At 36.8% G+C, this 27,581-nt stretch overlaps 1 protein-coding gene across 1 annotated transcript; it reads left to right on the top strand.

Annotated features, from left to right (window-relative positions):
* Nucleotides 1–5,728: 5,728 nt before the first annotated feature.
* SLC39A10 (solute carrier family 39 member 10) lies at nucleotides 5,729–27,004 on the top strand. Its single transcript, XM_010162163.2, has 9 exons — nucleotides 5,729–6,795; nucleotides 7,863–8,064; nucleotides 13,670–13,839; nucleotides 14,800–15,018; nucleotides 16,403–16,523; nucleotides 18,467–18,835; nucleotides 20,621–20,701; nucleotides 22,521–22,711; nucleotides 26,846–27,004. The coding sequence occupies exons 1-9, from the start codon at nucleotides 5,734–5,736 to the stop codon at nucleotides 27,002–27,004; spliced, it is 2,574 nt and encodes an 857-aa protein (XP_010160465.1). The 5' UTR covers nucleotides 5,729–5,733.
* Nucleotides 27,005–27,581: the final 577 nt, after the last annotated feature.

The following is a 27,581-nucleotide window of genomic DNA, read 5'->3' as shown; positions in this document are numbered from 1 at the left end:
CTTTTTGTAACAGCAATATATTAATTTCACATTTATAATTTTTAAAAATAATTTATCTTAAAAATGCGTGTTAGATTAATAGGACTGTATATTCTGGCATTTGTTAAAAACTTGAAATTTAGGAAATAGAGAGTAGGCTCATTTGGATTTTCAGATTCCAGCCTGTTTTTGAACTGAATATTAGTAAGAAATATTGCACAGTTACTGGAGTGGAAGTGGTGGGGGGCTGCAGGCATCTCTCCTGCATGTACACTGGAGTAAATACCTGCCATATAAGAAAGAATTTTAATTTTTAGGAATTGTAAGAAAATCTGACTTTATGTAATCAGTAGCTTTATTTCAATATTTATCTCTTATTTTTTAAAAAAATTGCAGTTTCTCATATAGCTATTACTCTAAGCAGTTCTTAATAAAAGTGAATGATGTGCTTAACTTTTCAGTGATGATCAGAGAATATCTCAGTTTGGTAAGAATATTGCTTTGTCTTTATTTTTAACACCTTTTGTCTTTCTCAAGTCTCTCTTATCTCAACTGAAGCACGTGTTTGGTATTTTTGTTTGGTGTGAAACATCTGGTTGCCCATGAAGTCTTGCTAAGGCACTTCAGTCATTGTGGCATTGAAGCTGAATAACTGCTTAGAGGAGTCAGTAGTATTTTTCAAAGATCTCTTCTGCAGGTAGAAAAAAAAAGGCAGAACATTCTTCAGAGAAAGCAAGGAAAGGAAGTTAAATAAAAAGAGAAAGAAACTAAAATAACTTAGGAAGGAGCATAGGAAAGGGAGAAATCCAGTTTTTATGTTACAAATATTTCAAGTTACTAAAATTGTTGGGAGCAGATGGGAAAAAGGGTGGGGGGAGGAAAGTTGGGCACTTAAAATATTCTAGTCAGCGATGTACACTAACAAAAAATGCTGTAGTATGTGGGTTGCAAGCACTAAAGTGATAGATGTGACTGTCAGTTGAATTTGAATTTTGTATGACCACATTATTTGAATCAGAGTTTATTGTTTTAAGTAAAGGCTAACTATAAAACTAGTTTTCTAGTTTCAGTGAAGCAGTTGGTGATAAATAAACAAAAATGTCCCTCAAAATCATGTTCATATTCCAGGCTTTAAGTGAAGTCTTCTCAAAGAGTGAAGTGCTATAAAACAGTAACAGCTGAAATAGTAGGAACTGTGGAGAAGTTTCAGGAGTCCAAGGGAAATTGAATTTAAAAGGCTGTAAAAAAACCCTAAACAAACAAACAAACCCCCCACAAATCACCAACTTTCTTCAGAGGCGTGTAGGTGCATTTAGTTTAATAGATGAAACACCATGGGCAGACAGTGGTTCAGCATAGAGGTGTTGTGAGTAGATGTTGTAAGTTTTCCATACAGAAAAGAGAACTCTTTGCTGATGTACTACTCAGGTACTCTGACCTCACGCCTCTGTGTATGTCTCTTGTATATGGATACGCAATCTGTACTGCATTTAGTATGGCTGATTTGCTTGCGTTGATGAATGAGGAGGGGAGGGGATGCATTTGGCAGCGCTGTGTGCATTTTCTGCAGTGTCAGTTGGTGTGGCAGAACTACTTGTCCACCGTAAATTTACACATTTGTTCTAACTTTGCAGCGTGAGTTTGGGTGAGGTTGTCCCACTGCCTGCGTGTGTCCTGAAGGACTTGTCTTGTTCTTGTTTGCAGTTCAGTGAAACGGAGTTGGTGCTGTTATTTCCAGCTCTGGCCTATGGGTGTTGTAGTTTCTTACCCAGCACAGAGCTTGGAGATCTTTTCCCTCATGTCTGCCCCTTTTGGGTGCCCTGAGCTATGGAGGGAAGGAAGGGAGGCAGCAGGGAATCAAATGAGTGAATAAAGTAAGGCAAAGGTGAACAGCAGTAATATGCAGAATATTTTTCAGCTTTGATGTAGCCTTGTCCTCGGGCTGTCCTTCCATATTCTTTTGAAGGGATTTCAGAGGCTTAATGTTCTTGTATTGAGATCAGCTATATACAGTTCTGTGCCACTGAAATGTACAGAATTTGGACTTCAGCTTTCAGGTTGAAGATGATAGCTGTTTATAATTGCCTGGAGAATAATGAAGCTTGTTTAAAAAGAAACAGATATATAATCAACTCTTAATATTTGTTCTGTTTGAGACTTTTTATGATGAGTATATTTGTTTTGTAAGCATCTTTGTTCGATAACAAGAATTACAATAGAAGATACAGAAGATTATTTAATAGAAAATTAAAAATGTTATGCTAGGGTTATTACTATTTTAATTGAAAATAGACATTAATTGATTTTGAAATTGATCTGATAATGTTTAGCTCTTGTATTTCAGCAAGAGGTTTATTTCATTTATAGATTATAAATGATTTTAACTATTAGGGCATGGAGAAAAGGTACCATTCAAAGCTGAACACCACAATTAGAGATGCATGACTGAAGTTTCAAAGTAATGTATTAGTAGTATTGTATGAGACAGTCACATGAAAAAGATCACGAGGCTGTGAAAAGGATTATGATCATGCTTTAGTCATGAATTTCCTGGTAGAGATATTTTAGTCTGAATTGTGCTTGTTTAAGTTAGAATAATTTTACTTTGCTTGTTCTGGTTATATTACCATTATGTGGTAAAGGGGGAGAAAAGGTGTCTTACCTCTGAGTAACTGAATTTTACTTAAACTTGAGATGCTGTTTTCAGTACTGAGAAACTGAAGTTAAAAAGGTGCTGAACAATTTGCTGGAGCGTTAGAGTGTCCTGCGTGTACTTACCTGCTGCTGCTGTCTTCATGCAGGCGTATGTAAGATCATCTTTCTCCCAGGGCTTTCATTTGTGTTGCATGTACCTTAACTGCTTATTCCAGATTCTGGACCTGCTCTTCAGATGAAGTAACGTTCAACACTCTAAATCCTTGGTTGCTGAAAATCACTATATTCCTACAGAAAAGTGGAGCTCTGTTGATCTATCACCAGCCATACTCTTGATGCAGTACCTTTACTGAGTACCAGAATGTTTCTGCTTCCTGGGGTGATGTCAGTCACAGAGCCCAGGTTCTCAGCCTGCGTGAGAAAGGGCATATGTTCTTTATTTAAAGGTTATGGAGTGAGTTTCCACAATCATACAATCTGAGGGTTGACTCAGTCCAGTGACTCTTGAGTAAAGATTTGCAACCTGTTTCTACTTCACCAGTAACAACACTGTATTTACCTGTTTCCTCAAAGGAGAATGGAAAAAACTTCTGGAAGGTGCTTTGATAATGCCTTTAATGTTTCTCTACTAGTCCCAGTGATGTATTTATAAGAACATTAAGGATGCTTTAAATAGAGTCTGCAAGTGAAAAAGACTATATGAAAATAATATCTCAGTAAATTTTGGGGATGAACTCATCACACTAAATTACTTGAGAAGGTTTGTCACAGCTCTTAAATCAGTAACTGGAATGTAGGTGATTGAGCTGGAGACAAACTTCAGTCATTCCAGACTGATGATTGAATAGTTGTTTATAAAAATAAAACAGTAATATACAGTGATTACCCATTGACCTCTGATGTCCCTGGAATCAATTTTGATGCAGATGCCTCCATTTGACAGATATTCTTCTGATCTTACATCTGTAACTGCATCAGTATTGCAAGAGAGAGTTTGACGTTTTTTTTAATTTTGCAAATATTTGAAGCTCCAGTGAAAAGTGAATTTTTATCTTTTGTATTTGTAGAAGTTAACAGGAAAAACTTTTTCCCCAGTCTTCTGGGTTAACTAATTTATTTGCTTATAAAGTCATTAAAAGGTAGCCGTTTCCTTTTTCCTCTGATTCCTTTTCTCTATTGACCTGTTGCTAATATGGGAGCTTCCAAGATTCTTTTTTTTTTATTTTTTTTTTTTTTTTTTTTTTTTTGTGCAGTAATGTGATTGCAAGTGCTTCAGTGCAAAAACATGAAGCTGATATTTTAGGAGATTAAAATGGATTTTAAATGTTTGTAGTTTGTAGCAAAGCACTTTCCTGACCATTCCACTCAGCATGTTTTAGTCAGCAGATGGGTGGGCCTGAGAAGGTCAACTAAATTTACCAGGTCTGGTCTGAGTGTCAGTAGCATTTTATGATGTGTTTGACCAGGTCACTGGCATCTTTTTGAATGTAAGGTCAGTTGCAGCTTTGGTCTGCAGCTTGGAACTGCTTTCAGTGTAAAAAGAGATGAAAGTGTACGTGACCTGTTTTCCTATTACTTTACCTCGTTGCGTTTGCTGCAGTGTTTTGGTAGCATCTGAGTATCCAGGAAGCAGGGTGGATGGAGCTCTGTCATTATCCTTTCTTTCAGCTCTCATTTCCTTCTCATATTCTAAATTTAACTAGTTATGTGTTAAAACCCTACTTCTGTATTTGATTCCTTTGTCTATTTTAGTCAGCCCTGTTAAACTGCTCAAAGTAGTCATTCAACTGTTCGGATTGATTGGGAGGCTCCGTGCTTCTTTCTTTTTGTTGTCTGCTCCTTTGCTGATAGGAGGACTTTATTATCTGCCACATGTATCTAGCAAAACTGTTTGAAATGCTACACATTTTATTAGTCTTTGTACCAAACAGAACAAATTAAGTGTTGCTAGAGGACCCTGACAGTGTTTACATTTTGGGTTTTTTTTTTTTAAAGCATGTATTTTAGAGGTTATTCTGTACCCGAAGTAAGTCTCTAGAAAACAATAGTCATCAAGTACAGTTCTTGGCTTATCTATAGCTTTCTAGTTTGATAACACTTTTACATGAACTTGGATTTTTTTCTTAAAAGTTTCTTTTATCGTAATTATTCTGGTTTTATATATATTTTTGCTAGCAGATATAAAAAAAAATAAAGCTGTCATGTTCTGTAAAATAGTGAATTGTTTTCAACTCTGAACACAAGACAGATTTCTGCAGTGTCCTCTTTGTTACCTGATACTGACTAGTAAGTTTCTTACATTTAATACTAAATTGAAAACCACATTGTCTAGATGATATAATTTCTAAAAATTAGTACTGAGTACTTTGAGCTAGAGTTTGTCTGCATTAACAGTAATTTTTGAGTTGCATAAACAGACATTTTGCATATAACCTTATTTATAAATTAATGTCCACACAGACCTTTGAAATTGGTAAACTCTCATGTAAGTAAAAAGTACTAAAAATACAAACATTTAAGCAGTACATTGAAGTTGGTTAATGACAAATTATTTTTAAATCAGTCATTACCAATCAAAATAGAGAGCTGTACAGTGTATGTGTTTTGTGGAGGCATTTTAGCAGCACATAAGAGAACAAATGATGTGTGGGTTTTCAACTGTATTATCTGCCTGTAATCCCCATAAATAAGAAAATATAGTATCATTGTTTTTAAATATTTATTCTTCTGTAACATGTGTTTTAATAGGATTTTCAATATTATAGGTTATTATAAGCATAGATGCCTCTGAAAATATACACAAAATTTTTTTCTGTTATGACTGACTGTGAATGCTGATGTTTTTCTTGTAACTGCCTCCTGTAAGTATGGTATGTTAAGACTGCATCTTTAAAATACACAGAGCCTATCTTACTGCTGGATAGGAAAAGCACTTTAATGCAATTTCTGCAGTAAAAATAGGTCAGTTTTTAGTTTTTTAAGATTTTTGAGTCATTCAGTTGGTACGAATAAGTACCAGAATGATACTCTCGTAGTACAAATGTTGAGATTGCATTTACACATAAGTCCTTCCCCTTGTGTTTCTTGTAGGAAACAGAGATGAAGGTACACGTGCACACAAAATTTTGCATCATTTGTTTGCTGACATTTATTTTTCATCAGTGCAGTCATTGCCATGAAGGTGGACATGACCATGATCATAAAGGGGAACGTGTACACTACCATAATGACTATCAGATCTCAAATGCATCCTACTTCCAGAATGGAGGAACAGAATCTATGCCGAGTAAATTTTCAACGTTGGAAGCTGAAAATGAACAGAAATACTACATTGAAAAGATTTTTGATCGTTACGGTGAAAATGGAAGATTATCCTTTTTTGGCCTGGAAAAACTGTTAATAAGCCTTGGTTTAGGAGAGGTAAAAGTAGTGATGATAAATCATGATGATATTGGCCATGATCATGTTTCTCACTTATATGCTTTAGAAGTACAGGAGGGAAAGCATTCTCACTCTCATAACCATCCTCATAGCCACTCAGATTCAGAAAACCAAACCATGATTGGTGTGGCTGCAAAGAGAAATCATAAATGTGACCCTGAGAGAGACACAGTAGTGCCATCAGTAAAAGATGACGGCAGACACATTCATGACCAGAGTCGCCATCACCATCATCACCACCCTCGTCTACATCATCATGACCATAATGGTACACATCATTCTCGTAATGATTCAGTTAGTCATAGTGAACATGGAGAACAGAACCATGAACATTTGACGGAGACAAACACAACTCAGGATCAGCCAGAAAGAAAACAACGCAAACAGAAGAAGAAGCAAAAGAAGATCAGTGAGACTTCAGGAAATGCTACACGGGACTATGCCCCAGATCGTGATCCAGGTGATCAGTATGAGCACAATCGTGTTCATAAGCATGATCATGTACATGATGCATCTCACTTGCACGTACACCATCATGAACACAGTAGTGATCGTTCTGCTAGTCATGGACATCAAGATTCCAGTTTGGGTAATGAGGATGGACACCACCATACCAGCAAGCGAGAGGCACCTCACAAGCAGATCAGTGTAAAAAAACATGCTATTTTTTCAACGCGTAGTCATAAGGATCATAATGAAGATGAACGTGATCGTGAAGAGGTGAGTATGAAATGGAGAACCGGTAAGTTCACTTTCACTGCTGTTACACAATAATTGAAGGTGCGTACCCACAAATAACACAGAAGCACGTACGTGACCATTGCCTAATACAGGTAGCGAAGTGAAAACGCTAAAGATCACTGGCACAGTTTTGAGTTTACTTCATGAGTTTTCATTTCTGTCTGCCCATCGCCAGTCTTTTCTCAGACATCTATCTTCTTGCTTATTTGTCTGTATCAGGGAGATACTTAAAGCTTTCTGAGCTACGCTGCTTACAGGTGGGGTTTTTTCCCTTCCCAATATTCATGAATTCTTCCCACCCACACACCTTTTTGGGACTTCTTTCTGAATCCAAGATCATTAACATTTTTGGAAACTGCACAGAGACTCTTTCCTAAAAGAAACACCTGCGTCTTTTCTACATGCTTCTAATTTCTTTGTCCTTCTAAGAGATTGTGAAGCAATGTGGATTTAACTTCTGTAGCACTGTGCTCCATGTAAGCTCTTCATTTCTCCCTTCAGCATCCATTATATTTGCCAGGACCATAAATATACTTTCCCTTCCCCTTTACAGTTAACTGCAGAAGCAGGACATTTTGATATCATGGTTTTAAACTAGAAGGTCAGGATAGGAAAAGATGGAGTGAGTGCCAAGTTTGAGGTTTTAAACTGAATTAAAAAGTGAAGCTCCGAACAGAGAAGACTGGTAGGTACAGCGAAGTGATACCTAGTTTGGATGTATTTTCTTACACTTCTTTCCTGTTGCTCTTTCTTCATTGCTTGCACTGTGTAGTGCTGAGGAATATGAAAACTCATTTTCATTTATGTTTATAAAAAATTATATGTGTTTGGAGACTGAGTTGGTAGTGCAGATATTTTTGCTGTTTCTTTCCCCTCATAAACCACTTAGATCAGCTTAGACATGTTTTAACACTGGTGGAATGTTGTGGGCCAGAGTTTCTACTTTCTGTTTGTGTTCTCAAATCATATGCTAAATTTTACATAACTGTAATTTTAACTTAAATAGTTGCTTTCATATTTAATTTGTTTGTACAATTTGCTTGCAGTGCTTAAATGCTACCCAGCTGCTACGGTACTATGGTCTGGAAACGAGCTCTCCAATATCTCCCGAATTGTTTATATACATGTGTCCTGCTTTGCTATACCAGATTGAGAGAAGGCTTTGCATTGCACATTATGATGAGCTTGAAGATTTTATGAAAAGTAAAAATGCATCCATTGAGAGTAAAGATAAAACAGGTGCATCAGGTAGGTGTGTAACATCTAAAGCCTTCAAAATTATTTTGCATTGTAAATATTAACTTCAAAGTTTGAAATGTCATATAACTTAACATTGACTGTAAAGCAATGGTTGCAATTTAACATATTTATTAGAAGAAATTTGAGACAGCATGCTACTTTAAGTCAGGAGACATAGCATCCATATTTGGTGATGCAACAGCCTCTCCTAAATAACCATGGCTCTTTCTCGCATACCTTTCTTTCTTGTACCTTTTAATCTTTTTTCATTATTTCCACTTTTTATTTGATGTTTGCTTATTTTTTTTTCTTTTTTTGTCTTCTATCTTTGGGGCCTAACAGCCTATCATTAGGCCTATGGCCCAGGCATTTTGGCCTGGATTCCTCCCCCATATCTTTAGACATTGAACTCTTTTGTAGTAGAAACATAGGCAAGGTACAGAATCTTTGGGGACAGAAGGACCTCTAGGGATGAGTGAGTCCACCCACAGTTTCGATTATTTCCATCATTTAAAATATGTTACTTCTTTTTCTCTAGTATGACTCAAGTGGTCCATATGTTCATCTCGAAGTTGGAAAGTTGCAGTGTTACTTTGACACAAATTTTCTTAATAAATTTGACCTGGATGTATTAATTCAGGAATAGAGAACAGCACCTTCATTACAGTTCATTCACTCAAAAATAGGATTTCAGGTGTTAGCATTTTTATATTCTAGCAGTGATGCAATTTTGTAGAATTGTGATCCAGAATTTTTTGTGAACTTAAGAAATATAAAGACTTAAGCAAGACACGAGCATTTAAATTGCCATTTCTGACAACAATTCCCTTTTCTGACTTCCAGTGTCAATTATTGTATACTGCTCCTCTTATGCATATGAGAAATATTCAATCAAAATCCTCTGTTGGCAGTTTTAATTTTTTTTTTTTTGTGGATGCCTTGAGTGAAATTCAGACTTTTTTTTTCTTCTTAGCATAGTTCTAAAAATATTTTTATTATTGTTAAAGCAATTACTTTAAGGGCAGCATCAATTGTTACGATTTCATAACTGAGTTTACTTTTAAAATAAATATTTACTGCTGCTATCTTTCATAAATTGTAATGTAACTGTTGACAGATGTTTAGCTGCAGTGAAATATTAAAAATTTAAAAAATCTTGAGTACAATGTCCATGTTTTGAAAATAAAAGTATTGGTAGTTGTGAACGTTGTCTAGTACATAGATGCTTATTAGCATCATTAGAAGTAAAGCTTGAAGTAACAGCATTCTCATAGGTGTTAATAACTGCTGGAAAGAATGCATTGCTGGTAACCTTTCTTAACAATAATTAACTTGTTATACATAAACCTCCTGTAGAGACACTGCTACTATCTTGTTAACTGTTCAAAGATTGCTGTAAACAAAATATACCGTGTGTTTTATATGGCAGCAAATTGTTTTATGGGGTAGTCTCATTGTAGTAAGAGTTGACCCCTGCCTTATTACCAAGAGGATTTGTAGAGGAGCTCTAAGCTTTTTCTGCCAGTTAAAATGTTGAAACCATGTACAAAACTGTCATATTGCACGTGCTCTGAACCAGTTTAATTAGAAAGTTTCTACAGATGAATGCTTCTTTTTAAAAGAATGCATTTTCTTTCTCTGTAATGAGTAAGGGAGTTAATGAGTAACTCAGTTTGAAGACCTTTAAAATTTTAAGAGACTTAATTTGCAAAATCAGTGAAGACTATTGTGAACACATAACATGTTTTATGGCATCCGATATCTTGAGTATAAATTTGCCAGTTGACTGTAAAAAAAATGGGATTTTAACTGTTGATTTGACTGTGAAAACAAACAGTAACCTCTGAAACAGGTTAACTTGATTAGATAATGATAAGTTATTCTTCATAACAATTTCCTGTATATTGTTGTATTAACTACAGTGAGACTTCAGTTTGGAACTAGATGATCTTTAAGGTCCCTTCCAATCCAAACCATTCTATGATTCTATGATGTAATGATCATTTTCCCTTCTTAAGTAAGGAAGTGAATCATGAAATAACAAATCTTAACTGGTGTACGGGGATTGTGGGAGGTGTAGGGCAAATGTCAGTAACTTAACCTGCAGGTTGTAGGATTCTATTAAAATGAAAATGTGTGCTTATCCAAGCTAAAGTAAACATTTTTAGATAGACCTATTTGCCAAAGTTAGGAGGATGCAGACATTTTTAAACACTAGCTTTCCGTGGGTTTTTTTTAGTCTTAATTAAAGCTCTCAAAAAAATTTAATAGACCAGAGCTACTTCTGTTCATTGATACTGTAAGGTTTCCATTAGTTCTGATAGTGCAGTTTTCTAAAGCAAAGTAATTTAATTAACTGGTGTCCAAAAACTTAGGAAGCTGTGCTGGGTGTTCTTTCTGTAATTTGCAGGTAGTTCTGTAACATCTTCTCCTAGAGGATTTTCAAAGGCTTTTACATACAATGGAGCTTTCACAGTGTGCCTGTGGGAAGAGGTGGCATTGGTATCACTGAGGGCTCCTAAACAACTTGAAAGGGAAGTTATGCCCTACTATGAATTAAGCTAATAGAAGTGCTACAAGTAAAGAGTGAGCAGTTTTTTTTAAAGATGGACAGTTAGAGCTGTTGCATAAAAGTATTTCAGATCAGATATATCTTGTAAATCTGCCTGTGCAGATGGCAATGTTCCTGGAGTTTACCGTTCCCTGAACCCAGGAAGGCTTTGCTTCAGTGGAGCCTTGTTGTTAGCCTGCTTTCTTGTTAAAGCTTGCAGATAGCTAAGCGTTCTCAGCCCTCCAAGGGGTCTACCTGACTACCCTTTTGGTCTCTTTTAATTTACAGATAGCTGTCCAAATCTGCTGTGCATAGCTGTCTTTTGTTTGTTACTCACTGTTTGAACTAAAGTCCCTTACTGAAGAAATTGTTCGGTCGTCTCCCTCTTTTTTTTTCCCCCCCATAGAAATATTTTATAAGCCAGTGCATAAGAACATCACCTCATTGACAAGCTTTATACGGTATTTCTAGGAGTGTTATCCACCGAGATTTTTTTATTACTTAAGAACTCTTTCAGTGTTCATAATATTGCATATTAGTTCCACTTCCATAATATTTTAGTGTTTTGAACTAAAAAACTACAGTTGAGTGAAATCCTCCAAAATCCTCCAATAAAATTCTGTTGGGATGTTGTCGTAAATCTTCCTTAGTAGTCCTTTTTATATGAAGAGTGTTTGTACATATATGTAACTGTGGGGTCATGCATAGCTTTTGTGTATTATATATTACTTATATTTGACTTGACAGCAACCTTTTGCTGGTAATTTTGGTTCCATAGCATTTTTTAAGAGTTTAAACAGATATAGAAGCTGACGACCAAGAGCTGAGAGATGCACAGATTCCATATTTTCATTCTCATGTGTCTCCTCTTAATCATGGTGCCATGTTTAGATATTGTATCATTCCTAAGAGTACGTAAGGCCTTCAGAGGTGCGTTTGCCAAATCTGTGCTACGATACATGAAACTTAAACCCATTTGCATAATCTCTTTTCTGTTTTTCTCCATGTAAGGCTGTTAGTCATCTAACCTGGCACTTAACATCATAAAGTCTGTGTCCAGATTGGAGACCCAGTGCCCTGACAAAAGGCTGTGTCATTGTTATTTGGGCTGCTCGTGCATGCATGCACGATTCAGTATTGAATTACGAGGCTATGTATGCTGTTTCTCTCAGCAGAGCCTGTTAATCCAGAAGACGTGATTGAAGTGCTCTGGAGCTGAATCAAGGCTGTCTAGTGGCAGTATTTTGGTCAACAGGGTCCTGCTTCCACTCCACACCTACTTTTGTATTCCCGTTTTCCAATCTGTTTTTCAGTTCCACATCTGATCTGATGGCACTTTGCCGTTTCGCCAACTCTCTGTTTTCCTTTCAGTGTCAATATGCATTTTGCTGTACACTGCACACTTTATAAAGCTTTTCTAAAGTCAGTTTTTCCTGGTGGATGTGCTCTCGTACCTTTTGCACTTAAATCGGATTGTTTCCTTTCCCGGACTGTTACGGAATGGCAGCTCCAGACTTCATAAGAATGAATATCCCAAAATAAAATTTTAAACAGCAGATGTTGTAAGTTCTGGTGTTGAACTGGACCAGGCCTGCAGCAGCCACAATTCTAGTGGCAAAGTCTTGTCAAATCTGACCGGTAGCATTTTTGGTACAGATAGAATTCTTGGGACATTTGATTGCTAAATTCTAAAATTAATTGAGCAGCTACAACATACTCATTCCTCCTGTCTTCTCCTCTCCCGCCATCCCTTCCATTTCCCAGGATGTTTTCCCTCTCTTGATCAAAAATGTGTGGACCTTCATAGATGTAAGGAAAGTCAGATCATGCACCAAAGTATGGAGATGATAATGATTTTAAATCAGAAGTTGTTAACTTTCATTAAAGTTGGCAGACTGTCTAGACATTTTTGCTTGAAGCTAGGAAAAAAGCTGGAAAAAGCTTTTAGGCTAAAACTTTAAATAAATAAGGCTGAAAAACAAAATGTGAACATGATTTCCTCAATGTGAACAGTTCAGCCAAAACAGTTAACGTTTGTAAAGTAGGAGCACCAACTATGCCTGTCATTGGGACTGTGAACTTTTTGAACTGTATTGCTGGAAATAAAAAGTTTTTACTTACTGTTCTTTGAAGTTTCTGTGATGGGAAGAAACAAGAGGATAGAAGCAGAGAAAGAGAGAGGGAAAAAAAACCCAACAGTTACTAAAAAATATGTATTATTAGGGTGAGGTGCTGACTGCAGGAGCCATGCTTCTTTGCTTATAGGATCCGTTTCTTGGGTAATTCCTCCTTTTCCATGTCATATGGAAATTTGCATGTTTTCCCTAATAACAGCACTATGTTGAGTGTACTATGTCCTATTATCAGGTTTTTTTGCAAATGACAACAGTAGAAGTTCTCAGAAAAAATATATACTGCTTTTTGTTGGTAGCAAGTTGCTTTCAGCTCTTCAAACTCTTATAGCATTTGACTTTAAAGTTCCTCTGTCAAAGGTTGAGTGTTGCTTATTTCTAAATAAATAAATGTAAATGTATATTTGCTTATTTCTAAATAAATAAATAAAAATGTAAGTTTCAAAGCCCCAGGTAAAGAGTATAGTGCTTAACTGAACATGTTACTCCTAACAAAGGAGGAGAAATATTGATTCCAGTTAAATTTTACATCAGAACTGTGTTAAAAACAAATGTTAAATATGAATTGGTGCTCATAGAGTCCTAGAAAGTCAAGTAGCAGAGATGATTTGTTCCAACATGAAATCTTTTGCTTGTTATGTTTCATTAAGGGCTACAGAGCTAAGCTTGGAACTTACAGTCGAGAATAACTGGACTCTTTTTAGCTGATTGTCTTCTGATGGCTTTGCCTATATTGTACTGTGCTGTGAATAAGCCCGTGTATAGTTGCTGTGGACTTAGTAGTGCCTTCCTATTTTTCAGCACCTTTTGAATCAACAATCACACAACCTAGGTTAAAGGAAAGTCACCTTCTTAAGAAAAGTCATTAATCAGTCTTAAAGTTTTACAAGTACTGTTCTGATAACCTTTCTGTATTCATTTCTTCCCACAGCCTGGTTTTGTGGTATCATCTCTATCACCGTCATTAGCCTGCTTTCCTTGCTAGGTGTGATCTTGGTTCCCATCATTAACCAATGGTGCTTCAAATTTCTTCTAACTTTCTTGGTAGCTCTGGCTGTAGGAACAATGAGTGGAGATGCGCTACTCCATCTGTTGCCACATGTAAGTATTGTTTCCTTACCTTTTATTCTTAAGTGCAACTGTATATAGAATTTTCAAAGAATTGTTTGACAAGTATCAACACATAAATGTTCACTGATGCGCATGTAGATTGACTTGACTGTGGGGAACATCCTGAAACAGGTTTTGAGGCTTTCTTTTAACGAAAAGAAAGGAAATGTGTGTTCTTTAAAAAAATAGCTGTGTATTCATAGTTTAACTTCTGTCACAGTATTTTAAAACACCTAATGAAACCAACAGGAGTATTTTAAATTTAGCAGTATTACTATCTCTTGTCTGCTGATACTTGTGTATCAGTACCACCTGAAAGTATTTCAGGGGGATTAACCTTCCTGATTACTAGCTTTTAGGGAGAAAGTAACCTCAGACTTACTGAATGAAGAAATTGTCCAAGTTCCTGGGAAGGTAAGGAGTTTTTAAGTTGTGATGGTAAACTCTAATTCTTAGGAAGGGGATACTTTTTTTGAGAGTTTGTATGTCAGATCAGAACTAAGACTGTAATTTACTGTAATAGTTAAAAAAAGAATTAAGATGTTTGGTTGCTAAGGGGACTGTAGGAATGGTAATTCCTTGTGACATTTCTGAGTGTTAGTCTTGTTATCTTTAGCATTGTGACAGTCTCATTATCTTCAGCACTGTGACAGAAAAAAGCTGAAGCTGGATTATCTCCCTCTCCCTCCCCTAAAAATTTCACAGAGGAATATTTTTTTATTGATTAGGGTAATGAATAGTCTAATGAAATATCTCTATAGTAAAAAGTGTTTGTATAAAAGAAAGAAAGAAAACCAAAACCAAAACCAAACCCAACCCACAACCCAACGTTTAAAGTGTTTTTATGCTGCTTTTCTGGCAAGGTTACATATTTTGTCATCTAAGCTCGGAGCCATTTCAGTCTCCTGATTGCACCAGATCATGCTGTGCTATTATTTTCTCTCCTAATAGTCACATGGAGGCCACAACCATAGTCACCACCATGGCCAAGGTCATGTTCATGAACACAAGCATTCTCATCGACATGCCCACGGACGTGGAGTACAGACTGAAGGCTTTCTAGAAGAAAATGATCCAGTGCTGAAAGGTCTTGTGGCACTTGGAGGCATTTATGTTTTGTTCATCATTGAACATTGTATAAGAATGTACAAGCATTACAATAAACAAAAGGTACGCACTAGAATTGCATGTTATTTTAAAATGTGTTACCTGAACCTGTCTTCTGAGTCTTGAGGAATTGTCTGTGTGATGATTCATTATTCTGTGAACATGAACAAGTGCCACTGATGTGCGTTCTGTTTGATTTCATGTGAGGAAACCTTTTCTAAAAGAGGTTGCTTTTCTTAACAAGGTAATTTGGGAAGACAAAGTAGAAATCTGATGGGGGAGGTTGCAGCATTTTGGCCAGATATACTTGGAGGTAGATCTAAGTAAAAGAGATTACAGCTCTTTCTCTAAAGTGTCATGATCTTTCTGCAAAAATATGAAAGGCGGTGTGTGAGAAAGGACTGGTAACAGAGCCAGACAATTGGCAGACAATTGGCAAGAAATGTAACTGTACACAGTTAGCTAACGATGCCAGTGTAACAGAGGTACTCGGTTTTTCCACACGAGAAAATGCCAAAATTTGCAGAATTTCTATAAAGTGCCAGTCAAATTTTAACTTATTTCCCTGAAAATGATCAGATTTTTAGGGCTGGCAGCATGCTGCATTCATGACGGTGGTATAAAAGGAGAGCAGGTACCTCAGGGGGAGTGTGACAGTGGGTAGAAATTCAAACCACCAAAGAGCCATATTTTTTCAACAGTCAAACACTTTTGTCTCCGTTATTCAACTTTGAGGAGAAAATGAATTTGGTGAAACTAAACTGATTTTCCCAAAATGAGTGCAGAAAAATTTAAAGTTCTGTGTTTCACATCAGACTTGCTGCCTTAGCTGGACAGGCAGCAAAAGATTTTCTGTGTTGGCAGAGGCATTTCTTAGATCTTCTGATAGAGAGAGAAAAGCTGTCACATTGGGCATATCTTCTTTGGGATGAATTAAATAATTAAATGCCCTAGGCTGCTTTGGCAAATCTTTGATCTCTGTTGTATGGGCTGCAGACAGGAAAGTAGGAAGCTTCTCTGTAAAGGAAAATGCAAGGAAGCTATAGGAGTATAAAATTAAAGTTGAACAAAATAGAGGAGCTGTTCTTGCTGCATGCTTGCTTTCTTGAACAAAATAAGCAAACATAGGAACTGTGCATACATGCGTTTCTGGGCTGTTAGAGCAATCCTAGCCGTAACACACTCTGTTCCTGAAGTGAAATATTGTCTGTCTGTCTGTCTGTGTGTGAGTGAGATTCTGTGGTAGGCAGCTAAGAATTTCCAGTGGGACAGGTATCATTGCTGAGCCTTACGAAGATGAATATTCTGTCGTCACATAACTTCCGTTAGACATATTTAGAGTGAGTAACTTAGTCTAGTTTGAAAAGATTTTTTGTCAACATTTCAGTTTCTTTTATTTCCATTGATGTCATTTTACAAACTCGATGTTATCTGTTTCCTGTTGCAGAGTAAGCAGAAATGGTGCAAGAAAAAGCAGACTGAAGAGTCACCAATTGGAAGGAAACTTTCTGATCACAAATTAAATAACAGACCAGATGCGGACTGGCTTCAGCTCAAACCCCTTGCAGGTAGGCATTTATTTTCAGAATTTTCTCTGATTACGAGATCTGAAGTAATGGTATGTAACCTATGGCATGTAGCATGTAACCTCTTGTACAGCTTTGCTGCTATTATGCAAATCATTGATAATAAGACTTAATAGGCTTTCTCTATTAAATCTTTTTTTATTTTGTTTTCCTTAGATCTGAGAGCACTCTGAACACTTCCTAATATACCAAATGGTTCTCAGACTTCTGAAGCAGTCAGGTTTTGGGTTGCTGTGGGGTTTTTGTTTGTTTGTTTGTTTTGGGGGTGTTTTTTGGTTAAGCTGTGCCTGACTAGCTGAGTCCTGGCAAAAATTAGATCAAAAATCAACATGCACAACCTGAAGGGGGATCTCTCTTACCCTTTGAAGATTCCAGCCTCTGACCAATTCTAGTTGGGCTGGGAAGGCTAAATAAAATTAATCTATTTTCATAAATACAACCAAGTATCCCAAATATTCCTCAGGTATCCAAAACAACTTGCACATACTGTTCCTTCATGACAGTCTGAATGCTCATGCAGTATGTACCCAGAAGGAATGCCACGTCACCCTTATTGAAGGGGTGTGGGAAGGGGAAGGGCTTTGCTTCATAAACTTCCTTTCCGTTGCCTGCATGGCTGATGAATTAAGTTGTTGATGAAGAATCTATAGGCTATATTTATTTATACAAATGCAATTTTGTTAATTTCAATGATTTGTAGAAGGGAGGGTTAAGACTCTCCACTCTGTACTGGTTTTGCTCACTTAAACGCACTCCAACTTAAAATGGGATTTAGGACATTGACATGGAACATAGAAAGACTTTCAGCTGTGGGGATGATGGTACATATATTTGAAATATCTTCATTTTCTTTTAATGAACAATCAGAGGAATTTTGCATCTAATAATGTGGTGTATGTACTGGTTTTATAACACTGTTCCTCTGAAAGTGCACTCTGCTGATCAGTAAATCATTCGTACTACAGGCACTGGCAGCCCATGCTGAATTTGAACTTTGAACTGCAGTGCCACTACCACTGACCTGAATGGCCATTCCATTTCTTTTTAAACAGCTTCCAAATGATGTTTAAGAGCCTGTTTATCTAGAACTCTTTGTCTGCTGCTTAGGTACTCTGCTTGGTTTTTTAATTCTGCTTACTGTTTGCTTATTTTTGACTCTGAAATATTTTTGATGCATTATTGTGAGCTAGTAACTTCATTGTCCAGAACTGCTTTTTTTCCATAACTGGTTGTGCTTCCTGGAGCACAGTTTCATTTATTTATTGGTACTCTGGAAATACTAGTAGACTTACAATTTATGCATGTATTTCTTCTGCATTGTTTTTACTTTGTATTTCTTTGTAAAAATGGCTTTGATTGCTAGCAGGGTAATGAGCTACACGGAAAGAACTCACTGTGTGACACGCCTGTCTGTCACAGGTACATGCAACACAGAAACTATTTAAAGATCGGCTGTGCCAGTGGCAGATCCTGGTATGCTTCAGAGCAGGCTGACTTGTGGCCTGCATAGAGGGTAGCCAGTGAAGGCTTCCTGAGCCACTCAGATTCCATCTACAGTGTGTAAGACATTATTACTGTCCTGGCAACTGTCCTTTTCCAATGTTGAACCACAAATTTCGTCAGTAGCAAAATGACAGATACAAGGCTAGGTTGGGCTAAAACTGACGTGTGCTATGGATACAGTGCTGGTGCCTTGTAGTGGAGACTGCTATGTGTTACACCTGCAAATCAGTGAAAAAATGGGGCAGTGAAAGATTTAATTTTTTTGGCTCAAAGTTGACAACAAAGTTATTAGATTGGGATGTGTTAAAATACATTTTTGCTTTTGCAAAGCGGTTAAATTCTTAGCTCAGTGATGCAGGACTTGCTGGTCATATTTTAAATCAGAATTAATGTGGTGTCTCTCCCAACTGGCTTCAATGTAGGAGCAGATGACTCGGTTTTATCTGAAGATCGACTCAATGAAACGGAACTAACTGATTTAGATGGCCAGCTGGAATCCCCTCCCAAAAACTTCTTGTCTGTAGAAGAGGACAACAATATGCACCATTCTCACAATGATATCTCACATGCAGCTCAAGAGCATGATCTTCATGATTCAGAGTATGACAGCCATGGCGAAGATAAAATGATAGCTAGAAAACACAGTCACCACTGGCATCACAAACATTCCCATCATTCCCATGGCCACTGTCATTCTGGAAAAGACCTGAAAGATACTGGGATAGCTAATATTGCTTGGATGGTAATTATGGGAGATGGCATTCACAACTTTAGTGATGGCTTAGCAATCGGTAAGCAAAAGCACCGAGTATTTCTCACCAGTTTCTTCTTATCTTTAATAACTTTGGTAGCATTTTATTTACGTGTGATCACAAGTAAGGCTTCCAGTTAACTCCCGCAGTTACTGGCATTGTTTAATCTCCTTCAGAGCAGAAATTAAAATGCCACAAATTCTAACAGTGTTCCCTTTGCTAATATTCTGTGACTATTTCCACCGAGATTACTGTATTGAAAGTGGCGACAGTAGCGATCTCTGCCAAATAAAGATAGGTGCAGACAAACCTCCTTTTGAAATATGGAGCACATTTGTTGTTTGGGTCTTAGTATTTGCCCCTGAATAGTAAATAAGTGCTTTCAGTCTTATTTTTATTTATAATAATAATATTTCTAATATTGTTAATACATAGAATTATACGGTACTTGTAAATAATAAATGAACTATGAGTCAGGTTACCAAAATAAAATTTAAAAGTACTACTTAGGATACTTTAATTTCTATTTGTGCAAAGTATTATTTTGTCTTATGGTCAGTATAGATTTCTTTCTAGCCAAATGTAGAAGAAATTGAAGTACCAAATAGGTGTGATTAGATTATTAAATCAACTTTGATTCACATAAACCTCTAAAGGTGATTTGAACCATAAAAAACATTAATTTGAATATGTCATACAAGTCAGAATGATGGTGAGAGTACTGAGGTGCATACTTTTATTAATTTTTTACTAAGAGTAAACAGGGCTCTGAACTACTAGCAGAAGGAACACACCCATTTTGAACAATAGGGGATAAGCTACTTATTAGGGTCTGGAGTCAACAAGAGAATCTACTACCATTTCTCCACTTTCTCAAAAAAATTACTAAAGAAACAAAACTCCGTAAAAATAAACTTTTTTGCTTCATTTTCATGTTAAACAGGTGAGGCATTTAGACAGTGGCTTCTAAAAAGGATCACTATGCCATCTGTTGAGAACTACACTGTCTTGAAACTGCATTTCTAAATATTCCTGTGTCAAGCCCAAACAGCTGATTCTTTGGTAAAATGTAGATTTTAGAAAAGCATGTTTAATATATCAAGTAATGAGGAATCCAGAGAAAATTAGATTTCGTATCTATCTTCATATTGTGTCTTCTCTTTCTACTTTATTTTGCCTGTTTTGACTGCTCGCTGCAGGCTCTTTTTGTGCCTTTTTCTGCTAAAGTACAGGAATTTAATAGTTTTCTCATCTCAGAATTATTTAAGGTATGAACTGAAAGTTTAATTAAATCAGCATGCACAAAAGTTAGTGAAAGAGCTTTATGCCAGTGTTTTTCTCCCTATTATTTTCCAGGTCTGGCTTATTGATGTTGCTGATATGTGCTCAACAAATAAGCATAAAGGAAATAAAGAGGTTGTGGGTTAAATATTAGTTTGGATTTCCAACCTGGCAAGGAGAGAGCTAGACTGTTGCTCATATGCATTCTTAACTGTCCTGATGTACTTGAGAGTTCCTAAAAATGTAAAAGTAATGCTATTTATTAGCTTGTTACCTTTATGTCTCTGTTTTGCTCAGTTGTGTTCTCCTCTTCAAGGATTTATCTTTCAGATAAACTGAGAAATAAAGTATGTAGTGGTAATGCACATCTGGCATACTTCCAGTATTTTCAGTGTATATACAGACGGGACACAGACATAATGAAAAAAATATTAGAGCATGCATTCTAGTAGAAGGGTGTCATCTCTGGAAAGTCTGTTGATTAAATTTTTAGACTTGAAAATAGTAAAATACCATTTGAATTTTTTTTTTTTTCCCCCCTAGGAGCAGCTTTTAGTGCTGGACTGACAGGAGGAATTAGTACATCTATAGCAGTATTTTGTCATGAGCTTCCCCATGAACTAGGTAACTAATTATATAAACTCAATGTGTTCAGTCTCTTCATCTGTACAAAATATGTATCTAAAAGCTGTTGTGAAACTCATCCTGATAAGCATAATGCAATGCAGATGCTGTAAGGGTGACCAGAACTTCAGAGAGTAAAGGAGCCATATTGCTTCAGAGTACATAATGAGAATATTAATACTGAGTTATTTTGGCATATGTCTAGTTACAGCAGTTCTGTGAAGCTTTTTGGACATGTTTTAAGAATGTTCTTAGGAGCATACAGTTTACATTTGGGTGTTACACCTGTGCATTTTATAGAGAGAGTTTCACAATACCGTGTGTGGCACTGTCTGACACAAAGCTAACTAAAGTTACATGAGTAACTGTAGGTTTACATAAGTAAAATTCTCTGTGGAGATCTTTGTACCAATTGTTGCTGAGTCCAGTAGGTGTGGATGACTAGGGTAAAGCCTGTAGGCTTTGTGTCCAGTGCCATTAATTCTTCCCCCTAATTGAAGCATTTTTTCTTGGGGTTAGCTAGCCGTGATGAAACCCGTTGTTTTCCTGTAAGCTGTAAGGCACATCGCATGAAATTTTATGCACCCTGAGACTTAGAAAAGGGCAGCGAGAGAGAGGAGTCATCTTATTTTTTGCCAGTAATGTGAAACTATGCCAAATTAAACTGTGTATGTATTCACAGCTTGCTTACTTGATGAGCTACTAGCTCTGAATGATCAAAAGTAAGGTAAAACAAGTACTTCAAAAACCCTTAGAGGTGATGAGTGAAAGCATTTTATATACGCAGATACTAAGTATAAGGTAAGTAATGGGCACAGGTGGGAAATAATAGAGCAGACGTTCACGGTTTGACAGCGGTGCTATACAATCATTAGTTTAAGTGAAGCTGCTGCAGTATATAAAGGATTGCAATATATAGTGATGTGCTTATAACTTGCTAGGTTAACATGATTAAATTAACCTTGTATAAGAAGCGAGTAGTTCACTGTATGTAAATCACTTTTTATTGTGATTCTAGGTTTTGATTCTAGATTGAGCAATTAATTTCTAGCATATCTGACACGAGACTATTATATTAATTACCCTAATGACTGCGTATCATCTTTCACTCCTCATATTCACAAGAGTTCAGTTTGAAGGGAGTAAAACTATCAGAGCTGATTACAAGATTAAAATTTAGATCTTCATAGAACATCTACCACTATCAGCAATTCTAGCAGAGCCATCCTGAATTCAAAATAGAACAGGTTAACTTGGCATATCCTTAAACCCCCAAACTGATTCAGCATGGATGTGAAGTCATTCTTTGTGAATGTAACTCTTCCTTTTCCTAGTGCTGTATTTGTCAAATTCATTGTCACCTTCTGGAGGGACTAATGCCTTGTTATCCTCCTCTTGAATTTGCAGAATGAGATGTATATAGCTAAGAGGAATTTTCACAAGTATTGATCAAAACTAAGCCTCTGTTTTTATGTGGCATGAAGAAATTCTATGAAGTAAAGACAAGTCTCTGTGCACAGATGCATTCTCTGTGGGAGGACCAGATCTAGACTCCTCCATTATCAGTTACCTTTCTGACAATCAGCATGATGAATAGGCACCTTTAAATCATATTTTAATCGAGGGATTGCTGCACATAAATACAGTTCTTATAAGATTTGTCATAACCTGTTGCCCAGTCTTCCTTTGAGCCTCTAAAAGCAGCATTTTTACTTTGGCAATGCCCTGGATTGGTGAGATAGTAAATGCAGGCTAATTTATCTACTTACTTTCCTGAGAAGCACTGATACTAAGCCCCTGTGTTCTGTTTCCTTTTTAGGTGACTTTGCTGTGCTTCTTAAAGCAGGTATGACAGTAAAGCAAGCTATTGTGTACAACCTTCTGTCTGCCATGATGGCTTACATCGGGATGCTGATAGGCACAGCGGTGGGACAGTATGCTACTAACATCACCTTGTGGATCTTTGCAGTCACTGCAGGCATGTTCCTCTACGTGGCACTGGTTGACATGGTAAGATTGTTGCTTCTGTGTCATTTTTGCATTCCATGCATAAAACCTAAGACTTGAAATGGCACCTACAACAGAACTTTTTTTTGGTATAACACATAAAATATCTGTAGACAGTAGATGGCTGTTTCTGTTCTATGACTTTTTAAAACGTTGCAGATACTTTGAGAGATGAAGTTTTATAGTTGCTTGCCTGTTTGGGTTTCTGCTACTGAAGGCTGCCAGTGGCTCCCGTTAAAATACAAAACCTACAGAGAGGCTGGGAAAGACATTCACCCTCCCCACTAATAAAATAATAACTTCCCACTAATAAAAATAGGACGATTCTCTGGTGTTGTGGATGGGGCTGGAGTTTAATCCAGTATTTAGAATTGTTTTTCACTAAAATTTAATCTTCATATATTTGATTCTGGAAAGCTGAGTCTGAACCCTTAGCACAAGCAGCTGGTAATACAGTAATTGCCAGTTCCTAGCTGTGGCTGCTCAGTCCAGTTTCTCACCTTCAGTGGTATACTGAAGCATTAGTGAAGACAGCTGAAAGCAAAGGTTTGGTTTCTGCTGAATTTCCTCTTATCGGCGGAAACTGCCTCGGCCTTTCTGCCCTCTAGCAGATTTACCTCTGCAGTTAGTTTTGTGTTCAGCACTACCACCACGTTGGTGCTTAACGAACTTGGAGTCAGTGGGGCTTCTAGGCGGCATCCGCCACATCTGAGAACTTTCCCTTAAGCTCAACTTTGGTTCTGAAGATCCTGTGTTAGTCCCATCAGTACTCATCCGAACGGGGGCTTGAGCACAGGTCAAGGCAGGACTGGCAGAAGCTGCTCCTGTGACCCTCATCTCATTCAGCCCTGCTTGCCATTAGATCCTTTATGCTGAGGACTCAAGGAAGCCAAGCAGTGGCCATCACACCATGGGATATTTCACTTTGTTATGGAGAACTTTAATTTATAAATCTACTCTATCAATTAAGTCTCTCTGATTTGTTATAAGGTAAATAAGTCCTTTTCAGGGTTTGCTAAATAGTTTCTGTGTAGTTGAGAGTGATCCTTCATGCAACTTCAGATGTTCTACAGTAGTAGAAATGTCGCATGCTTCTAAGTCCTGTGGCTGATACTTCCTGTACTTATTTTGACTGAAGACATCATGTATAAAGGAAAGCAGTATTTTCATTCTTTTATTCCTTGTCCTTTTCCTCAGTCATCATAGTAGCAAGCAAATAGTCAAAGCCCAATAGTCTGCAAGACACATTTGAAAGAGATTTTTGTCTTGATGTTTCCATAATCTGCCTCCCTCTCAAAGACCTTATTTTCTTGTTATCTGATACTTGATAAGGATCCCTCCCTAGCTTCACAGAGGTTCACATAGGTGCAGTTTTCTATCCATTCCTTACACCAGCGCATTTAGAATGGACCTTTTGGTATTTCTGCATCTGATTGTCCTGCAGTTTGTCTAATTAGGTGTTTTCTAATGGTAAGGATACTCTTCTCCAGTAGAATGTAAACTCAGGCCTTTCTCAGTCCTTCAGGCTTTCCATGATCTCTTGTGACGTTTCATTTGGTGATAACTAACAGAAGAATAATCATAATATCCTCCTTCCTGACACTGCTGTTTTGGTTTGAATGAGTACACTGAATTTCCCTATATTCCTTCCCAGTCCAACTTGAATCATTTAATCTTACTGGAAAATAAATTCATTTGTTACATTTTTCGTTCCTTATATCTCTAGGGCTGAAACAGTAAGCTTTCAACTTCAAGAGGGTGTTACTTTTTTTCTGTTGAGAGGACCAGACTCTTTATATGGTTCCTGAAACTGGTCACATCCGTAGCTAATAAAGCAAAAGTTCAGTAATCTTTAGACATGCTGACAAAGTAGATAAAGTGTTAAAGTGTTAAACCCCATTATAGTAATGCCAAGGTGAAGCCTTTTTTTTTTTTTTTTTTTCATCCAGAGCATGTTCCACCTGATCTCAAAAACATCTGTGGCTTCTCTGAAAAATTTAGTCTTCATGCTTGGGAAGCTGCTAGCTGAAGTTTGCTTTATACCTCCTTTAGCTACTGTACCATTGCAGAGACATCAGAGTCGAAGCAGTACAGTGTAGAGCAGTTGGGCAGTGCCTGTTCAAATGAGGTACTTCGAGGAGAATTGCCTCCAGGTAAATTGAATATGCAAGAGGTTCCTACAGTGCTCATGTGTTTGTGGACTATATCTCAAAGATGGAAGGAGGAGGGATTTTTTGCCAGTAACAAGTTTTTGGTGGTGCACAGCCTCCTTCCACCTTCTTCCTTCCCTCTCAGAGTCTTTCCAGGACCCTTTCTACACTGAGATTCTGCAGTTGAGGGAGAGCAAAGTGGCACTGGCCTGCTCTGCCTGCATACTGGGGCTCTGAGAACAAGAAAGAGGAGCACAGGCACACCTCTTCAGATATGGCAACAGTAAAAATAGATAAGTATTTTAAAGACAGTGATGGGGAGTGTGCCCATAGTACTGGTTACTGTTAAATAACCTTTTTTTCTATCTTAAGGGGGTCTTTTACTTGCTGTTCTGTTCCACAGTGTTGGGGATATATGACAGCTGTCACTCTCCATAGCTAAGACTTCTTCCAGTTCTACTGATCATACATTCCCTTTTCAAGTCCATGACCAGAAACCTTGGAAGTTACAGAGACAGAGCACTGTGCTCTTCCTAGTTTCTAGAACAGATGCCAGAATATTCTTTAATTATTCTTAAGAGCATCTTTAGATTTGGAACAGCAGTATTATGTCTCTGTAGAAGCTGATTACAAAGCCTGAATTACGTGCAGATCTTCCATTCAGAAAATATGAAGGTGAGAATTGGCAGCAGCAATTCTAGCACAGTTCTCTGATCAGGTTTTGTATTACTTGGTGAATACAAGGCTCATTTATTAAAAAGAAAATAATTCTGCAACAAATCTGCCTACCAACATGAGAGCTATATAGCAATCTTCAGTAGTGTAAAGTCTGCAATTACTTCCTTTATTCTTAATGATTTAATGATACTTTGTAATGTGGTGTAGTGCTTGCTGTTAAGCCGCCTGGTCTATTGCTTAGGTGATTGAGAAAACATTTTTCACACCAGTGTATTTTTCATATTTAAATACTCAGCGGGTCAAATTAATTGTCAGCTTTATGTATCTTTTTTGAAATACAGTAATACAAGACCAGAGGGGTAATACATTTGGGTTTTTAGCAGATGTGATGCTCTGATAATTTCTCATTGCCTGTTGTGCAGTATTCAGGTACTTGGAATAACCAAAACTATTCTAGCATAGCTAACAGAGAGCAAATAAATAGTGACTTGTGCTGTGTATTACCTGAAGTTTCCATTTTGTTCTGTATTCTCTCTTTCTGTACTAAGTGTGTCTTGAAGGAATTCCTTTGTTTACCTCATGCTTTCTTGAATTAATTACTTTGCAGAACATTTAAAATTATTTCTGTTGTAAATGTCGCTTTGTAAGACACTTCATAGGATTTATTTTTACATCTTCGAAGTCCACTATTATTTGTTGCTTTTGTAATTACTGTTTGACTTTTCTTTGTAGGTGAGGAATACAAGGAATAGCCAGAGCTTTCAGAATTCTTTATAGCTTCACATAGAATTTTTCTTGAATTACTTGTAGCTATTATTCCCATATTTAAAAGGGAAATGTATGTGAATATGTGTAAGCATATAACACGACAAACAGATAGCTAAGTTAATCAGCAAAGTCACTATAAAGGGTATTTTTATAGCAATGTAATTACTGTAGCAATAGTCAAAAGCTTTTTATTATGTTTATTTGAGCATGACAATTTTAATTGAGTAAAAGAACTCAAAGAATGCTGGGCTGGTCCTTACCTTAAGTAACTTCAGAGTTCAGGTAGATGTGTGATTAAGTAAAAGCTTAAAAAAAAAAGTCCAAAGGAAAGGAAAGGCATTTTTAGTTTGTTTTGTAAATACATTATGTGATTGTGTTTTTATCTAATGTAGTGGTAAGGTAGAGTTTTAGATAAGTTTTAATGTATTGTTTTTATAGCTGAATCCTGGAGTGTTTATTCTTGACATTATCACCTTGTAAACTTGTCCATGTATAAATGGAATAGAGATGAAATAACTTTCTAAATTGGTTTTCTGTTTAGCTTCCAGAAATGCTTCACGGAGATGGAGATAATGAAGAGCATGGTTATTGTCCCGTGGGGCAGTTCATTCTTCAGAATCTAGGCCTGCTTCTTGGATTTGCCATCATGCTGGTGATTGCCCTCTATGAAGATAAAATTGTGCTTGACATCGAGTTTTGACCTAATTCTGGCAGTCACTGTGGTTACAATAATGTTACTGTATGGCTTTGAGTCTGCACTGTTTCACTGTATGCACATTGCTCAGAGGAAAAGCAGTAGCTTGCACTACTTACACAAGTACAGTATATTCATTTCTGTGTCAATTAACTTCTGCTTCTTTTTTTTCCTGATTCATATCAGATGAGATTACCCAATGCATCTTCTAAACTCAAGTGACTTGACAATTAGAAAATACTAAATATGAGAAATAAATGCCAAGTTCAGTGTATTCTATAGGAAACACTGCTTGCTTAAGAAAGAAAAAGTACAGTAAATTATCTGCTCATTTGGGAAAACAGTATTTCATTAGTACATTTGAACAGAACCCAGCAAACATTACAGCTGAAATTCATACCTCTGCAAGGAACCTGAGTAAGCTTTTAGTATCTATATATGTATAGACATAGAGAGATGGATGGATATATATATATATAGATATGCATGCATATATGTGTGTGTGTGTGTATATATATATATATATATTCATTCTGTGCTGATTCTTCTGCATAGTGGTGACTTGAAGTATTAAATGTTACAA

This window comes from Antrostomus carolinensis, unplaced genomic scaffold (assembly GCF_000700745.2).
Source record: "Antrostomus carolinensis isolate BGI_N321 unplaced genomic scaffold, ASM70074v2 scaffold9892, whole genome shotgun sequence".
Lineage (NCBI taxonomy): Eukaryota > Metazoa > Chordata > Aves > Caprimulgiformes > Caprimulgidae > Antrostomus > Antrostomus carolinensis.
Note: the sequence above shows the minus strand (reverse complement) of the source record. Positions and strands in the feature narration are given on the sequence as shown.

Bases quoted from the DNA above. Each gene is read 5' to 3' on its own strand.
- SLC39A10 (XM_010162163.2), top strand. From the start codon at position 5,734: ATGAAGGTACACGTGCACACAAAATTTTGCATCATTTGTTTGCTGACA. The intron at 15,019-16,402 runs GTACGCACTAGA...TTCCTGTTGCAG, and splicing joins AGCATTACAATAAACAAAAG to AGTAAGCAGAAATGGTGCAA. The intron at 22,712-26,845 runs GTAAGATTGTTG...TTTTCTGTTTAG, and splicing joins ACGTGGCACTGGTTGACATG to CTTCCAGAAATGCTTCACGG.